This window comes from Bufo bufo, chromosome 3 (genome assembly GCF_905171765.1).
Source record: "Bufo bufo chromosome 3, aBufBuf1.1, whole genome shotgun sequence".
Lineage (NCBI taxonomy): Eukaryota > Metazoa > Chordata > Amphibia > Anura > Bufonidae > Bufo > Bufo bufo.
The window spans coordinates 636850523-636867793 of record NC_053391.1 but is presented as its reverse complement, the minus strand read 5'-3'; the positions used below and the strand labels follow the sequence as shown (position 1 = coordinate 636867793).

Below are 17271 nucleotides of genomic sequence, written 5' to 3'. Positions count from 1 at the left end.
GACGTCCGGATGCGTTTTGCGGATCCGATCCATCTATCAGTGCATCCGTAAAAATCATGCGGACATCTGAATGGAGCTTTACAGGGGGTTGATCAATGACAGGGGTGTAATCAATGACAGGGGGGTGATCAGGGAGTCTATATGGGGTGATCAGGGGCTAATAAGGGGTTAATAAGTGACGGGGGGGGGGGGGGGGGAGTGTAGTGTAGTGGTGCTTGGTGGGACTTTACTGAGCTACCTGTGTCCTCTGGTGGTCGATCCAAACAAAGGGGACCACCAGAGGACCAGGTAGCAGGTATATTAGACGCTGTTATCAAAACAGCGTCTAATATACCTGTTAGGGGTTAAAAAACACATCTCCAGCCTGCCAGCGAACGATCGCCGCTGGCAGGCTGGAGATCAACTCTCTTACCTTCCGTTCCTGTGAGCGCGCGTTCACAGGAAATCCCGGCTCACGCGAGATGACGCGTATATGCGTCGCTGAGCGCAGGGCTGCCACCTCCGGAACGCGAATCTGCGTACAGCGGTCCGGAGGTGGTTAAAGTGGCCCTGGAAAATACTAAAAGTGGCCCCATTTTGTAGTTGGATCCAAATTGATGGAAGGCAGGACCAGCAATACCATATTGAGGCACATTATACCACCCCAACAGAGTCAAATACCACAGTCCATCACAAAATACTGCCAGCAGAACAAAATACATCCCCAAAAACTTCCACTGGCCGGCCGCGAGGAGAGCCCAGGCGGCCCCCTGGGTATCGGCCCACCAGGAAATTTACCTGTAAGGTCTATGGCCATCCGCCCATGCCAGCTCCATACGCTACACAATGGATGGAGCTGTGTACTTCTGGCACTTGGGGCTACCCCAAAAAAGCTGGAGCAGTCTCATCTGCTTGAATAGCACACCACTAGCAGTGATTTGCTGTTCAAGTACATGACCTCTGAGGCCAGTTATTGGCTGCAGCGGTCACGGGACTAAGCCACCTGGTCTTGTGGAGCCCAGAATAGCCAGCAACAGGGTGGCATTGTGGGTACAGGGCTTTTTTCTTTTTTTAAATGGACACAGGTTAGGACCATAAGGGTTGGCAGGCTCCTAGGCCGGACATCCCCATAAGTGCTCTTGCACACGGCCGTTGTTTGGCTGTTCCATGCATTGGGGACTGCAATTTGCACCATCCATGCGGCTGCTGCGACGGATCCAGACCCATTCAACTTGAATGGGTACGTGATCCTTCCGCACCGCAAAAAAATACGGAATGCACACAGCCGGTATCCGTGTTTTGCGGATCCACATGAGCCCTAATTGTGAATTTATTTACTGCAGGAAAGTAAATGGAGACTGGCGAGGGTGCCAGAGGGGCAGCACTGCAGGACCAGGGGTGTTCTGCCAGAATCAGCTGGAGGAGGGTGTGCGCGGCACTGCGCAAGCGCACATCCACTGGCTTAGGAAAGAATCCAGTGGATGTACGCTTGCGCAGCGCGGCACACACCCTCCTCCAGCTGATTCCTGTGCAGCCGCGTCACTTCCGGTATAGACTTTTCGCAAGGTATAGAGATTTGGACACAACAGCTTCACAACAGCCAGACCAACCACTCAAAGCATTACCAGTGATGACTAACCTCGGGGACTCCAGCTGTGGTGAAACTACGACTCCCAGCATGCTCCATTCATTTCTATGGAGCTTTGAGAACAGTTAAGCAAGTGTGCATCTTGGGAATTGTAGTTTTACCATAGATGGAGTGCCGGAGGTGAGCCATCACAGCATTACACACCGTGGCCAGTGACGTCATGACACAGAGGCGGGGCCTACCGCTTCACTGACAAGCTGCCCATCCTCTTGCCGTCCGCCCTAAAATAGTTGTCTGTGCCATTGCCTGTGTAGAATTTTCTATAACTGCAGCTGTCGTCTATAGGTTTATTTTTGTATTACTCGCCTACCCCTGTCATATTTCATGCGAGCTCTTCCAATGCCCGGCGGTCCAGTATTTCCGGTCAGGCACTGACTTAGATAGCCCTAGAGGGGTTGATGTACGGCGAGGCGGAGCTTAGCGCTCTCTCTTTCCGCTGGACCCGCCATCTTGCAGGTAGCCGCATGAGAGCTCGTGCTCCCGGGATGTGAGGGGGGTTCATCATAGCCCTCGGGGTTTTCGTTATATGATCGGCCGTTGTCTTCGGGGGAGTACACGGGGAGTTGGCGGGGGACGTTTCCGGGGTGAGAGGGGCTGCTGTTTACGAGTCCCGGCTGCTGTTGCTCCCGGCCGGCTGGGGGTGATCGTGTCACACTACACAAACCCAGAGGCTCATCTGCTGAGGTAGCAGAGCCGAGTGTGTATTAGTTGTCGGCCGTATGGCACGAGACACCTTAAAGTTGATCACCCCTTTAAGATCGCTCTTCTGCTCCCCTACACATGTGCACAGGGGGGATTGGTGGGCAGTGTGGAGCAGGAATGGCTGTTTTCCAAAATTATCATAAACCTGAGATGGCGTTTAGTTGCTCTTGGCAACAGCTATTTTATATAATTTTTGCACCAGTATAGATCTCCCCTGTATAATACCTTGTACTGGTAAGGCTCTGTTCACATCACCTCTAATTGTGTCAGATTGAGTCTCCATAGAAAAGTGTAGTTAAAGGGGTTTTCTTGATCAGTGGGGGTCTGACCCTCAGGTCCGCCGCTGTGCTTGTCTTAGCGCTGCCGCCTTTTCTCATCTTTTCCTAGGCCGTGTAATGTCACGTGGCCTAGTGAATGGGGCTGAGCGGCCATACTAAGCACAGCCGCAATACAGTGTATGGGATGAGTGACTATTTGTCTCATCCAGAGTGTTTCTCCTCTGTGGGGTTGTTCCTGCTGGTGAAGAATCTCCCCCCTTCTGTTTGACACAGCCATCACTCCTTGCCCTGACAATCTCATGCCTGCTCCACTTCCGACTGTTCATACGCCACTTCCTGGAAGTGTAGGGGCGCAGTCACTGCTTTAATAGTGGAAGCTGGGCCGCGGTGCAGGCGTGCAATTCTGTCTCATTTTAGTCATAATCGGTGGTCTCCTCACACAGACCCTTAGGCTAAATGCGCACGATCAGGATTGCGTGTGGAAAATCCGGACCGTAGGTCATGTACATTGTATTCTATAAGAATGTGAAATTCTCAATGCACACGATGTGGATTTTAAAATCTGCGCAGCATGTCAATTTATTTTATTTTTTTCCAGACCGGATTTTGTTCATTCACTTAGTAAAATCTGCATGCGGAAAATCAATTGATGCGGATTGACTGCACAGATTTGCCTGCGAACACCTGCGGATTTCAGTGCGGTTTCTCCGCACATGAATCCTGACCGTGTGCACGACCCTTAAGCTTTAAAATGTTCACGTGACGTCTTTATAAAGTGCACTCTAACTGGTCTTGTGCACAGCGCTGGATACCCGTCATCAGTGGGGCTGCTGGGAGTTGTACCTCCTTGACTTGTCCTGCGGATGTCATCCGTAAGCTTGAATACCGCCTCAGGCTGAGTTTACGTACGGTGTATTTTGGTGCATTTTTTTTCTAATTGCCATAGGAAAAAACATGCATTTTTTGTGCTGTGTTGCCCATGGGGATAGGATAATTGGTGCATCTGGGGACATCTGTCCCCCTCAGTCCTGACACTGGGCCTTGTGGGGCTCCTGCTGAGGGATGGTTGCGTGCGATGCCATCCTATCTGCTCCGGGGTCACACCCATAGAAGCCGGCTTTAGTGAAGATAAGACATTAGAATTTCCAATCCAGTTTATTTTTTGTCAACTACCAGATAAGTCAGAAAGGGAACCCCTTGTACACGACACAGGCTGTAATTAGGAGTGTGGGCAGCGGCTGCCATGTGACTATTAGAAATGAGCCACTTTCATATTTTGAAATTCATTTCCTACTCGTTTACGGGTAAAAGCAGAATTGCCTTGTGGATTCCGTTACCACGGACCATAACGCAATTCTGTGACGGAATTCCTTTAGAGGCATTCCGTTATTCATTACATCATAATAGAAGTCTATGGGCTGCAAAACGGATCCGTCCCGTTTCTGTTATGCAGGGGAGTCCTCTCCATCCTTAATGAACGGATCAGTTTTGCAGCCCATAGACTTCTATTATGACGGAATGAATAACTGCCTCTAAAGGCATTCAGTCATAGAATTGCGCTATGGTCCGTGGTAACGGAATCCATGACGCAATTCTGCTTTTACCAGTAAGGCTACTTTCACACTAGCGTTCAGGGCGGGTCCGTCTGGTGTCTGCACAGACGGATCCGCTCCTATAATGCAGACGTTTGGATCCGTTCAGAACGGATCCGTCTGCATTATAGTTTAAAAAAAATTCTAAGTGTGAAAGTAGCCTGAACGGATCCGTCCAGACTTTACATTGAAAGTCAATGGGGGACGGATCCGTTTGAAGATTGAGCCATATTGTGTCATCTTCAAACGGATCCGTCCCCATTGACTTACATTGTAAGTCTGGACTGATCCGCTTGCCTCCGCACGGCCAGGTGGACACCCGAGCGCTGCAAGCAGTGTTCAGGTGTCCGCCTGCGGAGCGGAGGCTGAACGCTGCCAGACTGATGCATTCTGAGCGGATCCGCATCCACTCAGAATGCATTAGGGCCGGACGGATGCGTTCGGAGCCGCTTGTGAGCCCCTTCAAACGGAGCTCACAAGCGGAGCCCCGAACGCAGGTGTGAAAGTAGCCTAACCGAATCGCAATTTCAAAATATGAAATTCGCTCATCTCTAGTGTCGATGTTCCCGTAGCCTGTGCTGTGGCTGTTGTCCTGTATTTGGAGCCTGCGGAGGGATTGTGTCCTTATCCCCCGGCACAATCTCATGGATCTGTTCACTGGTCTCTATGTGCACAGTGGTTAAAATATATAATTTTTTTCTTTCTGCAGTAAGGTGCAACCATGACCAACACAAGAGGCAAAAGGCGTGGAACGCGTTATATGTTCGCCAGACCCTTCCGTAAACATGGTAAGAGACCCGTCCACCATCAGGTGACATGAGCGTACACTGGAAAAAGCAACCCTACCGTTATTGAGGGCACACTTTTTATATTTAAGGGGGTTGTACCACAACAGCCCACTTATATGTATTACCAATTGGGCAGGTTATACAAGCAAGTCAGATGGGGGTCTGTGGGTGCTGCCCACAGTCACCCTTTTCTCCAGGGACTAAGGGCCTCGCTTTCTTGGCAGCTATGAGCATCCCAGGCTGTAGGGTGAATGGTGCCATGGGGCAGAGTGATTTGCTCTGCTCCACTGTCCTCGGTCGTTATACCTTCATTGCTTTATGTAAAAATCTCCTGCTCTGTGATGACCTTTCTCCATACTATTTACTTTCTAAGTAAATGTGAGTCAATCATTTCACCGGTTCTGAGAGCACAAACGACCTATAGTGAGATGAAGGCCACCGCTGAGGTTTTTTTTTTATCCTTTTTTGTCTTGAGTTAGTAAAACTTTAAGAGTTGTGTAGCCTTAGAGGCCTATCACTTCTCACAGCTCAGAATTTGCTACTTGGGGCGCTCCAGCATGGACTCCAGGCTGTCTGTATCTGTGCTGATACATTGTAGCAGACTCAATGCATGACCGGCTTATGCTGCAGGTTCTTTAGCTAACAAATTACTTACTCATTTTGTGTAGCTTTTCTGGGTGTGGATAACTTTTCCCGTCTTCTCTCTAGGAGTGGTTCCCCTATCAACGTACATGCGTATCTACAAGAAGGGCGATATTGTGGACATCAAGGTAAGGATTTATTACAGCTGCAATATGACTGATCAACCATTACATTTTAAAGGGAACCTATCATCAACTTTTGCTGATAACAAACATCACGATCATTGCAGACTGGGCCTGGAAGAGTCCCGGCCACCTGAGAAGAGTCCTGGTTATACATGAAGTCCTGCCCACCTGCTGGTGACTGACAGTCTTCTACCTAGTGTTCTCCCTTTCTCTCTAGGAGAGAACTGCCAATCATCAGCAGATGGGGGAGAGAGCAGGAGATTAGGAATAACCAGGACTCTTCTCAGGTAGATTGGACTCTTCTCCAGGCCTGGGCTGCAAGGATTATAAAGCTGGTTCTCAGCAACCACTTTTAGCTCGAGTGACACACCGCTGACATCAGCATTTCTGTTACTAATTTATGCTGCCCTCAGTGATGTCAGCATAAAGCTGAAGACGGGTTCCTTTTAAGGTTTTCACATAAGATGTGAAATTTGGCAGGGCATAAGAACATAGTGGAGTAGATTCTCTAATTGGCTCATTTCTACTCCGGTGCCACTTCCTTGTCCTTTTATATAGTCCACATTGTTCCTGCACTACTCATGCTCCGTCCTTTCTCCTAACTAGAAATAGGCAACTCAATTCTAATTCATCAAATTGGTTAAGTCAGCCTCCTGGATCACCAAGGTGCCAGACCTGCTGCTCAGGAGACTTCTCCCTCCTTCCCCTTGATTACCAGAGCCTGATGTCTTGCCAACTTCATGCCTGTGCTGTTGCTCAGAGTATAGGTGGAAGAGCAGAAGGATCTTGGTCTGCCTTGAAGTGCTTCAGATGGAGGAGTGCTGCCTCCTCCTCCAGGTGTACTCCGATGTCAGCGGCACTTGCACAGTCTGCAACTGCTGGTACGCGGAGTGCAGGTGTAAGACGTCTGGCCCTGATCATCATGGATGTGGGCATAGGTGTGGACCAGCCCCTCGTACTTCAGGAGGATAACTTTGAACTAATTTGATTTGTTAGAAAGTAAATGGAGATCAGCAAATCTATTCTAAGTAAACACGAGTCTATCATTTTCCTCGGTGCTGAGGGCACAAACTACATTTTATGTGATACGAGTACTTGAAATCGCATCAGAATTCAGATTTTTAGTTACAAGGGATCTGGGCACCAAAATGATCAAATCTGCCAACATTTCTCATCGGGTGCAAGTGAATGGGGAACCTTGCTGTGATTCATTTTTATTCATAATACTTTTTTTTTTACCCTTGAATCCTTAAGTATTGGGCCACTCCACAGTGAACCCTTCTCCATTACGGGTTTCTGAGCGGTTGCTCCACTGTATGGCCGTACAGTGGCCCGTGCACAACAAGCCCAATATTGGGACTGTCCTACTTTAGAGCAGACATACTAATAACATGCTAGAAATGAACACTTATTGCGAGGACTGAACTTCTCGCTTATCCCTCTGTACGAATTTGTTCTTTGCAGGGTATGGGCGCCGTACAAAAAGGCATGCCACATAAATGCTACCATGGCAAGACTGGCCGGATCTATAACGTTACACAGCACGCCGTGGGTATAATTGTGAACAAGCAGATCAAGTAAGTGAGGAGACTGTGACGTCCGTTCAGAGCCCTTTCACTTTACCAGTTGGATTGGTACATATCTGGATTGGTCATTCAAAAGGGCTACAGAAAACATCCTCTTAAAAACCCAAGCAAACTGACCTGTGTGTTGCTTGTGTCCTGTCAGAAGAGACAGCTGCCGAAACCGCATGTAGTGTGACTGATATATAGTGCACCGGCTATACACTGGGTGTATGGACATGGCTTCATGACGTTTGAGTTACGCAGAAATCTGGCCAACCACTAAGTAGCTTTATGGAATGGGGCTATTTCATGGGGTTGCACCAGATGTTATCCTCAAGGGGTTGTTTGACTTCCAAGTGTTTTGAACAAAGGACCTGTCAAGGGGATCATGAATGCCTGCTCCCCAACCCTCGGTTCTGGCTTGCACAGTTTTTACCACCAAGAAAGGCGGAATTGTGTGAAGAAAGTGTTAAACTGGAAATAGACTTTCCGTTTTGATGCACTTTTACTTCCTGCTGGATCCACTTCAGCACTTAAAGGGCTTCTGTCACCCCCCCAAAACTCATTTTTCATTTTTGGTCATATTAAAATCCTTATTGGACGACTATTCCCTATATAGGGCTCTTACCTTGTTCTGTGGCTTCGTTTCCTTGAAAATCGAGCTTTTAAAATATGCAAATGACTTCACTACCAGCAAGTAGGGCGTCTACTTGCTGGTAGCCGCCGCATCCTCCTTTTAAAAAAACCGCCCCTCCTCCTGTTGATTGACAGGGCCAGCGAGCGCTCTCCTCCTCCGGCTGGCCCTGTCAGCATTTCAAATCCGGCGCCTTACGTTTCTTTGGCGCAGGCACTTTGAGAGGACGCTCACTTCCTCAGCACTCCCTCAGTGCGCCTGCCCCGATGACGTCACCTCTAAACCCGAAAGAGAAGACGTCATCGGCGCACTGAGGGAGTGCTGAGGAAGCGAGCGTCCTTCTCTCAGAGCGCCTGCGCCGAATGAAGACAGGCGCGCAATTTGAAATGCTGACAGGGCCAGCTGGAGGAGGGGGCTTTTTTTGCAGCGGTGAAGTGATTTGCTTATTTTAAAAGATCGTTTTTTAAGGAAAAGAAGCCACAGACAAAGGTAAGATCCCTATATAAGGATTTTAACAAGCCCAAAAAAAAGTGTTTTGGGGGTGACAGAAGCCCTTTAAAGGGAATGTGTCATCAGAAAATTGCATTTAAATCACGTTTTTATGTTTAACATTTTTAATGTCGTTTTTAATTTTCCATGTCTCTGTATAGTTAAACACAATCCTGCAGTTTTCACACTGGCCACTAAGCCTAATAATTGCCGCCACTACTTGCTCTGTACAGATCACTTTTCTGCAGTTATCTGCTAATCTGTCATTCTAATCCTGCCTGTAAAGAAATCACCTTTGTGTATAGATAAGACAGGATCCACCATTCACAATAGGCGATTGTCAAATCTTATCTCTTTCCTTGTACTGCACAAGTCAGAGCATACCTTGAACACTCTCCCATAGAAGTCAGTGAGGTCTCCTCCCGACCATTGTGTCTATGGCTCAAGTGGCTGCTGTAAAGCAATCGGAAAATAAAAACAGATTAGAAAAAAGATGTCACCATCTGGTTTTAACTGGCAGATAAAAATTTTGTTGACATGTTTCCTTTAATGTAACCGGAATACCCATTTTAAGGGAGTTTATCAAAGGTACCATTTGGAAAGTATTGGCCTAATTGCAGGGATGGTTAAGAAGGATTTTTCCAATCTGTTTGTGGAATATCACTAGCATATGCAACAAATATCAGATGTTCCAACTCTGAGGACCCTCTTCTATCTCTGCAATGGGGCCCTCGAATTGAAAGGAGAGCAACTGTGCATGCATGGCCACCCTCCATTTACTGCTATGGAAGTTGCCATAAAAGCGGAGTTTGTGCTGCTTGGCTATTTGAAAGTCCCATAGCAGTGAATAGAGCAGGGATCAGCAACCTCTGGCACTCCAGCTGTTCTGAAACTACAACTCCCAGAATCCTCATTTCACTTCCATTGGAGTTACAAGAACAGCCTAGTACCTGTGAATGCTGGGAGTTGCAGTTTCACAGCAGCTGGAGTGCCGAAGGTTGCTGACCCCAGTAATAGAGGATGCCGCACATGCATTGGGGGGGCTGTTCTTGAGATTGCTAAGAACAGGTCATAGAGGTGGATCCCACATCTGATACTTGTGAGGTAGGAAAACCCCTTTAATGTTAGTGCCTCATGTTCGTTCTTTGTTTTAGTTTACAAAGCCAGTTTTAGCAATGCTTCACTTTTGTTTTAAAGGGGTAAGATCCTTGCCAAAAGAATCAATGTCCGTGTGGAGCACATCCGCCACTCCAAGAGCAGAGACAGCTTCCTGCAGCGCGTCAAGGAGAACGAGAGGAAGAAAAAGGAAGCCAAGGAGAAGGGCGTCTGGGTGGAACTGAAGCGTCAGGTATGTAGCGGCTCGCCGTGGTCATCAGTGACTGCACTTAGAGACGCTCAGTGATGACCTTTCTCCAAACTATTTACTTTAGTGGTAAATATGAGTCAATTATTTCACCGGTTCTGAGGGCATTTACGCCATTTCCAGCGCCTGGTGACTTCTGATGCAGATTATGGTAATACATTTTGTTTTTTGTTTTTTTTACAGCCAGCCCAACCAAAAGCAGCTCACTTTGTCCGAAATTATGGAAAGGAACCTGAGCTCCTTGAGCCAATTCCCTATGAGTTTATGGCATAATGTGTCACAATTAAAATATTCTTCGTTTTGGAAGCCAAAGCGTGTCTGATTCTTTCTTGTATGACAGTAACTTGAATTCCAGTTAATGCCAGCAGCTTAATAAAGAAAATTCTTCTTTAGTTTTTTTTTTTATTGGTTCTAGCTAATATTAGCTTGTCAACACTGGAAATGGGACCCTCCATATGTAACAGAAGTTGGTCTTGTTTTACCATAGACCTAATGTTATGTTATCCGAGGTTTCAAACCTATACATACTGGAGATTTATTGCGTGTTGCATCACAATCCAATGGACTACATGTCACCCCCAAAGTGTTGGCAATTTTTGCACACAGGCAATTTGTTTTCCCATCGACTATAGGACCTCCCATCCGGGACAAAAAACCTGAAGAGATAAAAGGGTTCACACCCCCACCACACCTCAGTTCAGGTTTCCTGTCCTCTGGATAGGAGGTACCTGAGGAGTTCCTGTTTTCTTTTTAGGTTCTCACCTCGGAGGGCTTGGGTCTACAACACTGTAACGGGTACTACCCCCTGGTGGCGTAAGTCTCCGGTGGAAGCTGTCACCTAAGCCTGTCCTCCTCCCAAAGTATGGCAGCCGGCGACCCTCTTTTAGCCCCTTAAGGACCCAGGGCGTACCGGTACATTCGTTGTAGTTTTGATCACTGCCGCACGGCTGGCAGTGATCGGAACAGGGTGCCTGTTGAAATCATTGCCGATCGCTACAAACCGCAGGTCAATTCAGACCTGTGGTTTTTAGCGCTTATGGAAGTTTCTGATTCCTGCGATCTTCCGCCCGCCCCCTGGTTATTTTTAGGATGGCCGAGCGGTTGAATCGGTGTCGGCTCATTGCTGACACTCCGATTCAAACGTCTTAACCCCTTCCATGCCGCGGTCTGTAGGGACTGCTGTATGGAAGAGGGAGGGAGCTCCCTCCCTCTCCCATCGGGAAGCTGCTGTGCCTTTACAGCCCCCGGACAGGATGGGGTGACGGAGGGAGCCCATGGCAACAGGAAGCTTTCTCGGGCATCCTGCTGTCCATGGTGCTGAACAGATGTGCTAAAGGCAGAGATCTGTTCAGACAAAGTGTGAGTGAAATACAGTGCAGTACACTATATAGTGTACTGTATTATACAGACATTAGACCCACTGGATCTTCAAGAACCAAGTGGGACTGGGTAAAAAATGTCAGTGAAGAAAAGTAAAAATAAAAAAAAACACTTATCCCTGATTAAAAATTAAAAAAATAAAATTCCCTACACATGTTAAAAATAAAAACTATGATGAAATTGAAATTTTGCTCACCTTACTTCCGAAAAAAGGTAATAAAAGTGATCAAAAAAGTCGTATGTACGCCCTAATAGTACCATTCAAACCGTCTCATCCCGCAAAAAATGAGACCCTACCTAAGATAATTGCCCAAAAACTGACACTCAGAATATGGAGACACTAAAACATGATATATTTTTTTGTTTCAAAAATTATATTGTGTAAAACTTGCATAAATAAAAAAAGTATGCATATTAGGTATCGCTGTGTCCGTATCGACCGGCTCTATAAAAATATCACATGACCTAACCCCTCAGATGAACACTGTAAAAAAAAAAAAAAAATGTAACTGCTAAATAAACCATTTTGTCACCTTACATCACAAAGTGTAATAGCAAGAGATCAAAAAGTCACACGCACCCCAAAATAGTGGCAATAAAACCATCTCATCCTGCAAAAATCATACCCTACCCAAGGTAATCACCCAAAAACTGAAAAATTATGGCTCTCAGACTATGGAAACACTAAAACATGATTTTTTTTTTTGGCTTCAAAGAAGAAATCATTGTGTGAAACTTACATAAATAAAAAAATATATATTGGGTATCGCCGCATCCGTGACAACCTGGTCTATAAAAATACCACATGATCTAACCTGTCAGATGAATGTTGTAAATAACAAAAATAAACAGTGCCTAAACAGCTATTTCTTGTTATTATCTTCCCTCACAGAAAGTGTAATATAGAGCAACCAAAAAGCATATGTACCCTAAACTAGTACCAACAATACTGCCACCCTATCCCGTAGTTTCTAAAATGGGGCCAATTTTTTGGAGTGTCTACTCTAGGGGTGCATCAGGGGGGCATGTGGGCAAAAAAAAAAACAGTCCAGCAAAATCTGCCTTCCAAAAACCGTATGGCATTCCTTTCCTTCTGCTCCCTGCCGTGTGCCGGTACAGCAGTTTACGACCACATATGGGGTGTTTCTGTAAACTACAGAATCAGGGCCATAAATATTGAGTTGTTTGGCTGTTAACTCCTTGCTTTGTTACTGGGAAAAATTGATTAAAATGGAAAATTTGCCCAAAAATTTTAATTCGGAGATTTCATCTCTATTTGCCAATAACTTGTGGAACGCCTAAAGGGTTAACGACATTTGTAAAATCAGTTTTGAATACCTTGAGGGGTGTAGTTTCTTAGATAGGGTCACTTTTATGGAGTTTCTACTCTAGGGTTGCATAAGGGGGGCTTCAAATGGGACATGGTGTCAAAAAAAAAAAAAACAATCAAGCAAAATCTGCCTTCCAAAAACCATATGGCATTCCTTTCCTTCTGCGCCCTGCTGTGTGCCCGTACAGTAGTTTATGACCACATATGGGGTGTTTCTGTCTCAGTCCAGGAGGAGATGTTTGGGGGTTTAAAATCGAAACGGTTTAGTGTATTCCCCATAAACGAAAATATAAAAGAAATGATTATGGACGAGTGGGCATCCCCTGAGAAAAAATTAGGCATTTCCAGGGATTAAAAACGGGTTACTATTTGATCCCAATGAATCTAAGGTGTTTGACGAAATACCTAGAATCGACATCCAGGTTGCAAAGGTTAATTTAAAAAAAACTCTCAACCTTTTCGAAGATTCTTCCCAATTAAAAGATACCATGGAAAGAAAAGCGGATAGCCTCTTGAGGAAATCTTGGGAAGCGGCAATGTATTCCCTCAAAACAAATATCACCACAACTAGGGGTGGACGATATGCCCTAAAATCTATATTGCAATATAATTTTAAGCATGTGCAATATGCGATATATTGTTTTCTATATTTGGGGGGGGGTTAAACTTTCTTTTTTACTTTTTATTTAATAACTATTAGCCTCCTTAAGGGCTAGAACCCTTGTCATATTCGCCGTAATAGAGCTCTATTAGGGTGAATAGGACTTTACACTCTCCCTGCTGCCCTGTGCTTTGTGCACACAGCAGCAGGGAGCTGACCATGGCAGCCAGCCTCATGTGCCCCCCAGCCTCTGATCAGCCCCCCAGCCTCTCATGTGCCCCCCAGGTTCTCATGTGCCCCCCAGCCTCTCCCTCTTATCAGCTCCCTCTGGTAACTCAAACCCACCCCACCCCCCCTCCCTCCCCAGTATTAATCATTGGTGGCAGTGGCCACAGGGTTCCCCCCATCATTGGTGGCAGTGGGCAGTTCCGATCGGAGTCCCAGCAGTGTAATGCTGGGGCTCCAATCGGTTACCATGGCAGCCAGGGCGCTACTGAAGTCCTGGCTGCCATGGTATGTTAGTGAGCAGCATTATACTTACGTGCGCCGTGGCCGCCGGGTGCTCCTTCTCATAGGTCTGTGCCGCACAGACAGAAGAAGGAGCGACCGGCGCCCACGGCGCACGTGAGTATAATGCTGCTCACTAACATACCATGGCAGCCAGGACTTCAGTAGCGTGACTCCTGGCTGCCATGGTAACCGATCGGAGCCCCAGCATTACACTGCTGAGACTCCGATCAGAACTGCCCACTGCCACCAATGCATAGACTGAAGAACATTCCCGGCACCCAACCTCTGACAGGACCCCCCCTATACTGCGCAGACAGAGTTTTTTTTTAAAAGGAGGTTTTATTCCATTAGGGAGACAATGAGTCTCTTAGGGCAGATGACAGCTTGTATCGTTGCAGTTCCATGGTGTCAGGCCCAATACAGAACCCTCCAAGCTTGGCTCTTAAAGTGGGACAAGCGCCAGTCATCACTAGATCTAGGGATTCGGATCCCAGGGCACGTAAAAAGTTCCACACTCTGGTGATTGGATTAAAAAAAAACTAAGGAAGGGCGTAGAATGGCAGAAAACCCCAGCAATAAATATCCAGACCGACGCAAACGGGATGGGGAGCAAAGGTCAACACAGACCTCTATCAGGGAACCTGGTCTATGGAGATAGCAATGCGATCCTCAAACTATCGGGAGCTCGGAGCAGTTTGAGAAACCTTAAAAGCGGCCTTGACAAAAATAGAAAACAACCACATCAAGATCTTCTCAGACAATGTGACAACAGTATCCTACCTGAAACATCAAGGGGGTACAAGATCAGTAAAACTTCAGAATCTATCCGCAAAAATATTCTCCTGGGCAGAGGGAACAGTAAAATCCATCTCGGCCATTCACCTAAAAGGAGAACAAAACTTAATAGCAGATTTTCTGAGCAGGACCACCATAGATCAGGGAGAATGGTCCTTAAACAACGAAATATTCAACCTTCACCTCTCCTCCAGGTAACCTTATGAGAAATCAAGGTGCCACCAATAGTGATGTACATTCACACGAGGTTCCAACTGCAAGGTTTTTATTATACTTACAAGATGGATAAAATCACATTCGGTGTATACAAATCAATTCATCCATTGGGCGAATGTGGCTGCCTCCTTAGTCGTGCACTCCTGACCAGCTCGTCTGCCCCATTGGCTGACTTTAATTAGTGTTAGTACATAGCTTGGCCTGCTCCCCCTCACTCACTGAAGCCATCTGGCACCAGGAGAGAGATAGTGTGTGGACTCTCATTGCAGTCCTTGGTGACCTTTTGGCGCCAGGGGTGGTGTGGAGTGGGCCCGGCGTGCATGCTGGTAACTGCTTTCCGTGGATATAATGGAGGCCATTTTGGCACCAAAAATGACAGAAATTCAGGCGGATCCAGCATGTAAGTGGAACCTACACTTTCTGAATTATATGATAGCCGTCATGGCACATAACAGGTAAAATTTAATGTTAGGAACCCGTCTAACTAGAGATCGCCTTGACGTGCGGCAGACGGGCTCAAATAATTTTGTACAAAAGGATTTGCCAAGTATCTCTAACTTATTAGTATAGCATTTGCAATTATGATGCAATTTTGTACTTTATTTGGTTTGCAGAGAGCTGTTGCATTGCATGTTTTGTTTAACAGTCTTGTTCTCAGCCATAGCAACGTGCCCCTGCGCTTTGGGATGTGCTCACTGACCCCCTTTTTCTTTGCAGCTCGTGTGAATGTACTTCACTATTGGTGGCACCTTGATTTCTCATAAGGTTACCTGGAGGAGAGGTGAACTCAAGTGAGCTGATCGCTTACCCATATTCAAGAAATTCCTGTGAGATCTGGAAAGAAGGGTTTTTCAGCTCTGTCCTGGTGCAGCGCGGTCCTTTTAAGAAAACGTGTCTATAGATGTGAACATTGCCCACTTCACTACTGGAATTCGCGACGCACCGAAAGAAAGGCAACGTACCTAAGGCTATTTTATATATTTCATATATATTTTATTTATACGGGGGGTCTGTCTGCGCAGTATAGGGGGGGTCTGTCTGCGCAGTATACGGGGGGTCTGTCTGCGCAGTATACGGGGGGTCTGTCTGCGCAGTATACGGGGGGGTTTGTCTGCGCAGTATACGGGTGGGTCTGTCTGCGCAGTATATGGGGGGTCTGTCTGCGCAGTATATGGGGGGCCTGTCTGCGCAGTATATGGGGGGTCTGTCTGCGCAGTATAAGGGGGGTCTGTCTGCGCAGTATACGGGGGTCTGTCTGCGCAGTATACGGGGGTCTGTCTGCGCAGTATACGGGGGTCTGTCTGCGCAGTATACGGGGGTTTGTCTGCGCAGTATATGGGGGTCTGTCTGCGCAGTATATGGGGGGGTCTGTCTGCGCAGTATATGGGGGGTCTGTCTGCGCAGTATATGGGGGGTCTGTCTGCGCAGTATATGGGGGGGTCTGTCTGCGCAGTATATGGGGGGGTCTGTCTGCGCAGTATATGGGGGGTCTGTCTGCGCAGTATACGGGGGGGGTCTGTCTGCGCAGTATACGGGGGGTCTGTCTGCGCAGTATACGGGGGGGGGGTCTGTCTGCGCAGTATATGGGGGGTCTGTCTGCGCAGTATATGGGGGGTCTGTCTGCGCAGTATACAGGGGCCTGTCTGCGCCGTATATGGGGGTCTGTCTGCGCAGTATATTGAAGTTGTGGGGTCTACGCAGTATATTTTTGGTGTCTGCGCAGTTTATTGGGGGCTATCTACGCAGTATATGGGGGGTTATCTACACAGTATATTGTGTGTGTCTGCGCAGTATGTTTGTATATATGGATGTGCTTTCTGTGCAGTATATGGGTGGCTATCTACGCAGTATATTGAAGTTGTCTGCGCAATATATTGGGGTGTGTCTGTGCAGCATATTTTTTGGGGGGGGCAGTGTATTATATTTGTGGCCTGTGCGTTAGATGTGGAGCTGTGCAGCACGTGTGGCCTGTGCGTTAGATGTGGAGCTGTGCAGCACGTGTGGCCTGTGTTAGATGTGGAGCTGTGCAGCACGTGTGGCCTGTGCGTTAGATGTGGAGCTGTGCAGCACGTGTGGCCTGTGCGTTAGATGTGGAGCTGTGCAGCACGTGTGGCCTGTGTTAGATGTGGAGCTGTGCAGCACGTGTGGCCTGTGTTAGATGTGGAGCTGTGCAGCACGTGTGGCCTGTGTTAGATGTGGAGCTGTGCAGCACGTGTGGCCTGTGCGTTAGATGTGGAGCTGTGCAGCACGTGTGGCCTGTGCGTTAGATGTGGAGCTGTGCAGCACGTGTGGCCTGTGTTAGATGTGGAGCTGTGCAGCACGTGTGGCCTGTGCGTTAGATGTGGAGCTGTGCAGCACGTGTGGCCTGTGTTAGATGTGGAGCTGTGCAGCACGTGTGGCCTGTGCGTTAGATGTGGAGCTGTGCAGCACGTGTGGCCTGTGCGTTAGATGTGGAGCTGTGCAGCACGTGTGGCCTGTGTTAGATGTGGAGCTGTGCAGCACGTGTGGCCTGTGCGTTAGATGTGGAGCTGTGCAGCACGTGTGGCCTGTGCGTTAGATGTGGAGCTGTGCAGCACGTGTGGCCTGTGTTAGATGTGGAGCTGTGCAGCACGTGTGGCCTGTGTTAGATGTGTA

General features: G+C 47.4%; 1 protein-coding gene and 1 non-coding gene across 2 annotated transcripts; both read left to right on the top strand.

The window, feature by feature from the left end:
- Window positions 1–2030: 2030 nt before the first annotated feature.
- Window positions 2031–10117, top strand: RPL21 (ribosomal protein L21). Its single transcript, XM_040426186.1, has 6 exons — window positions 2031–2083; window positions 4909–4987; window positions 5696–5757; window positions 7219–7331; window positions 9640–9790; window positions 9989–10117. The coding sequence occupies exons 2-6, from the start codon at window positions 4921–4923 to the stop codon at window positions 10076–10078; spliced, it is 483 nt and encodes a 160-aa protein (XP_040282120.1). The 5' UTR covers window positions 2031–2083; window positions 4909–4920; the 3' UTR covers window positions 10079–10117.
- LOC120996846 lies at window positions 7359–7493 on the top strand. The gene has a single exon (XR_005777945.1). It is a non-coding gene; the product is annotated as a small nucleolar RNA SNORA27 (small nucleolar RNA).
- Window positions 10118–17271: the final 7154 nt, after the last annotated feature.

What these genes read in the sequence shown, in the direction of transcription:
- RPL21 (XM_040426186.1), top strand. Translation starts at nt 4,921, where the DNA reads ATGACCAACACAAGAGGCAAAAGGCGTGGAACGCGTTATATGTTCGCC. An exon ending in GCGATATTGTGGACATCAAG is followed by an intron (nt 5,758 to 7,218) that starts GTAAGGATTTAT and finishes TGTTCTTTGCAG; the next exon opens with GGTATGGGCGCCGTACAAAA. An exon ending in GGGTGGAACTGAAGCGTCAG is followed by an intron (nt 9,791 to 9,988) that starts GTATGTAGCGGC and finishes TTTTTTTTACAG; the next exon opens with CCAGCCCAACCAAAAGCAGC.